Source organism: Vicia villosa, unplaced genomic scaffold (assembly GCF_029867415.1).
Source record: "Vicia villosa cultivar HV-30 ecotype Madison, WI unplaced genomic scaffold, Vvil1.0 ctg.004625F_1_1, whole genome shotgun sequence".
In the NCBI taxonomy this organism is placed as follows: Eukaryota; Viridiplantae; Streptophyta; class Magnoliopsida; order Fabales; family Fabaceae; genus Vicia; species Vicia villosa.
Genome location: NW_026706478.1, coordinates 58,269 through 61,504, shown reverse-complemented (window position 1 = coordinate 61,504; position 3,236 = coordinate 58,269). Strand labels below are relative to the sequence as shown.

Here is a 3,236-nt window from a genome sequence, read left to right as displayed (position 1 = left end):
ATTCATTGATTAAAATCATCATTGATTAAAAGATACATCGAAATTTCCAACATAAAATTAAGAAAACTAAGAGATCTAAGAAATTACAACAGTTAAAACAATGTCATCTGATCCATGCATCATTAGAAGGGAATTGATGTCGCCTTCAACTTCATCCCACCAACGTTCCTTTTCTTCGGTCTCAGTATAGGTCCGTGTTCTAAGCCTCTGGATCCTTCTGATGACTTCACCGAGTTTGTACTCCCTCTCTAAAAAAGACATAAGAGTCCTCTTGAGTTAGTCGAAGGAATGGATGTTCTAAAATTTAATGGGCATAAGGGGTTTGACGGAAGAGAAAATAACATGCCCATCCCTTCTGAGATAAGCCGGTTCAGGATCGGGACGCTTGGATGATATTCACTGTGCTGAACATGGCTTTATGTGAGCCATTTTTGTGTTTGTGTTTGTGTTTATGTGTAATAATTTAACCCTATAAACCCCAAATTTATATAAGCCTTTGGGGATTATGGACCAAATAATTTCTGTCACATAACATTCCGTAGATATATCCACGGAAGAGTCATAGATTTCTCCGTTCCGTAGATGCATCTACAGTAAACACCCATAATTTTCAATATCAGACCCTTCCGTAGATACATCTACAGAAGTTTCCTTGTTAGTTTTTTTAGTAGAACTCAATGCAGTAGCAACATAAACACAAAAACATAAACACTTTGAAACACATAGACACAAACACATAAACACAAAAAAGGATTATATTGCAATGTTCTAGAGTGCATATATTACACTTTGAAACTAGATAAATACATCAAAAGAACAGTCGTCGACTAAATCTATTGGAGGTTCTAATCTTGACTTTTCGGCATTTGATTTCTTTTCGATGTTGTTCAACCTTTCGAAATAGTGCATCCTATCCACAAAACGATCCGGCCACGTATCAGCAGCTTCAGTATGATAAAGTGCCCATTCCGGTGACGTAGGTGGTATGGGGCATCCCGATTTCAAGTAATCTTGCACAAAATGTTTTGATATTGCGAGCCATCCAACACACATAATACGATCATTCGAATTTGTAAGAGGTGCAGTGCGGTGCGGAAAAAAGGTTTCTGAAAAACCATATCGTGTCAAGTCAATGCATACCATGTCATATACGCATGAAATAAGATGTCCCATTTCCGAGAATCTCATCCATTTTGAAATCGGTGCGCAAGCGCCCAACCAAAGAACAAGAGCTTCATTGACCGATTCAAATTTGGTTTCGTCTCCAAATACTCACGTGTACGAGTCTTTATGGTTCATCAACTCTTCAATAAGTTCATGACAAAAAAGCTTATGGTCATCCTCTCCCTTACCAAGCAAAGCCGATACGGCCCGAAATCCGCAGTTACCGTCCCCAACCATATTGACGATCTGGTCGATGTATTTGTGCATAAAAACCGGCATCTCGTCGATGAATAGAATTTTTGGACCAATATGCACCTCTTCCATTGATGGAATTTTGGGAGCAATATGTACCTCTTCAATTGATAGAATTTTTGTGGCAATAGGTGTCGGAGTCGAAATTTTTGGAGCAATAGGTGCAGGAGGCGGTTTGCTAATGCGAGCTTCTTTGTTTGAACTTTTTTGAGATTTAGGAGTAGGTGAGTCGGGAAAGAGTTTATTGACGTGCTCACAATATGAGGGATCTCGTGTAGTATAGTTGTCATTCGGCATAAGCTTCAATTTCTTCGGAGCACCCTTTGTCTTAACCGGTTGAGACGGCGATTTCATGTCGGTTGTTTCTGGAAATCCAATCTTCCTCTCTTGTATCGCCTCCAATTCAGAAGTAATAGAGATATTCGATTCTTCTTCAATGCAACCATCATCATCAAAACTAAGTCTCTTCCAATGAGGAGTGACTTTATCCATTCTTATTGGCTCACCTAATCTCACCATTTTAGCAATAACACAAGCACACGGGAGACCATACGTTATAGTAATAGTGCAACCACACTTTGCGCTATCGCCACCAAAATTTTCGCCGTGTTTGGCCTCGTAAAAGATATAATTCATTCCGGCCCGAGACATATTGCCGATCAATTGAGAGTAAAGGATGTTGTCCTTAAATCGATGCTCGAAGACTGTAATGCTCCGACCGGATATGGTTTGTATCTCGTTATGTTGGTTCGAAATCATGACATTTATGGTGTCCCAACCTCGACAAAAATCACCCTTGCTATTACACAATCAATTTTTCAAAGTAGCATGTGCCGACTCAACTCTATTGGTGGTTTTATTCACAAGGTGTCAGACTTTATCAGTCCACGCACAAACAAACTTCTCCTTCACTTTGTCAAGAATGATGCTTTCAATGTATTTCAATAAATCGGGATATTTTTCACATATTTTTTGAAATTGCGATACGGCATCGACATACAATTCTTTTGTCGACGAACTTGCAATACGAGCCCATGGATCCATTATTTGGTCAACAACCACTCCGGGCATCACCGGTTTCCCACCTTCGGTCTCTACTTGTTTCGTTCCCACAACGAGTTTAACCTTACTTCTCACATTACAAGATATGTGATATTGACAAAGTAATGCATCGGAAGAAGGAAATACCTTTGCAACCACATTCATCAAAGCGGGGCCACGATCCGTAACAATCTCTTTAGGCATCTCGACTTGTTTCTTCAAAAGTGAGTGACACACCTCCAATGCCCACCTAAAATTATCTTCTTTTTCACACTCCAAAAAAGCAAAACCAATAGCAAATGTCTTCTCGGTGGATGTAACACCGACCATCTCAAATAATGGGAGTCGATACTTGTTGGTCTTGTAGGTAGAATCGAGGATGAGCACTGTCGGGAAAGTGTTGAACAACTTTATCGAATCCGGATGAGTCCAAAAAATATCTCGGACCATAACCTTTTTATCGCAAGTTCTGTACCGCGACACGTATTTGTTAGCATCCAACATTTTCAACAATTGTTGCATCTCACTCTTATCTCCCTTACTCGCCTTATTATTGCGGTACCGTTGATTATACACTTGCCTTATATTTGATATGTTGTCGGTTTCCTTCCTTTTCAATGTGGCAAGTATATTTTTTGGTTGGACAAGATTCAAGGACATGTCTTTAATAAATGTCTTCTCTTCTGGATTGAGCCGACAAACACTAGGATGACTTTGTAACTTTGTGCATAAATCATGGTTATGCAAACCACAAATAACAGGGCATCTCCACTTCTTGC

General features: G+C 39.6%; 1 protein-coding gene across 1 annotated transcript; it reads right to left on the bottom strand.

The window, feature by feature from the left end:
- Nucleotides 1-1,272: 1,272 nt before the first annotated feature.
- Nucleotides 1,273-2,661, bottom strand: LOC131642199 (uncharacterized). Its single transcript, XM_058912471.1, has 2 exons — nt 2,318-2,661; nt 1,273-2,215 (listed from the first exon to the last, which is right to left on the bottom strand). Exons 1-2 carry the CDS (start codon nt 2,659-2,661, stop codon nt 1,273-1,275), a joined length of 1,287 nt encoding a protein of 428 aa, XP_058768454.1.
- Nucleotides 2,662-3,236: the final 575 nt, after the last annotated feature.

Coding starts and splice junctions, on each gene's coding strand:
- LOC131642199 (XM_058912471.1), bottom strand. CDS start 2,661: ATGCCTAAAGAGATTGTTACGGATCGTGGCCCCGCTTTGATGAATGTG. Junction 2,216..2,317: donor CTTGACAAAGTGAAGGAGAA/GTTTGTTTGTGC, acceptor ATTGTGTAATAG/CAAGGGTGATTTTTGTCGAG.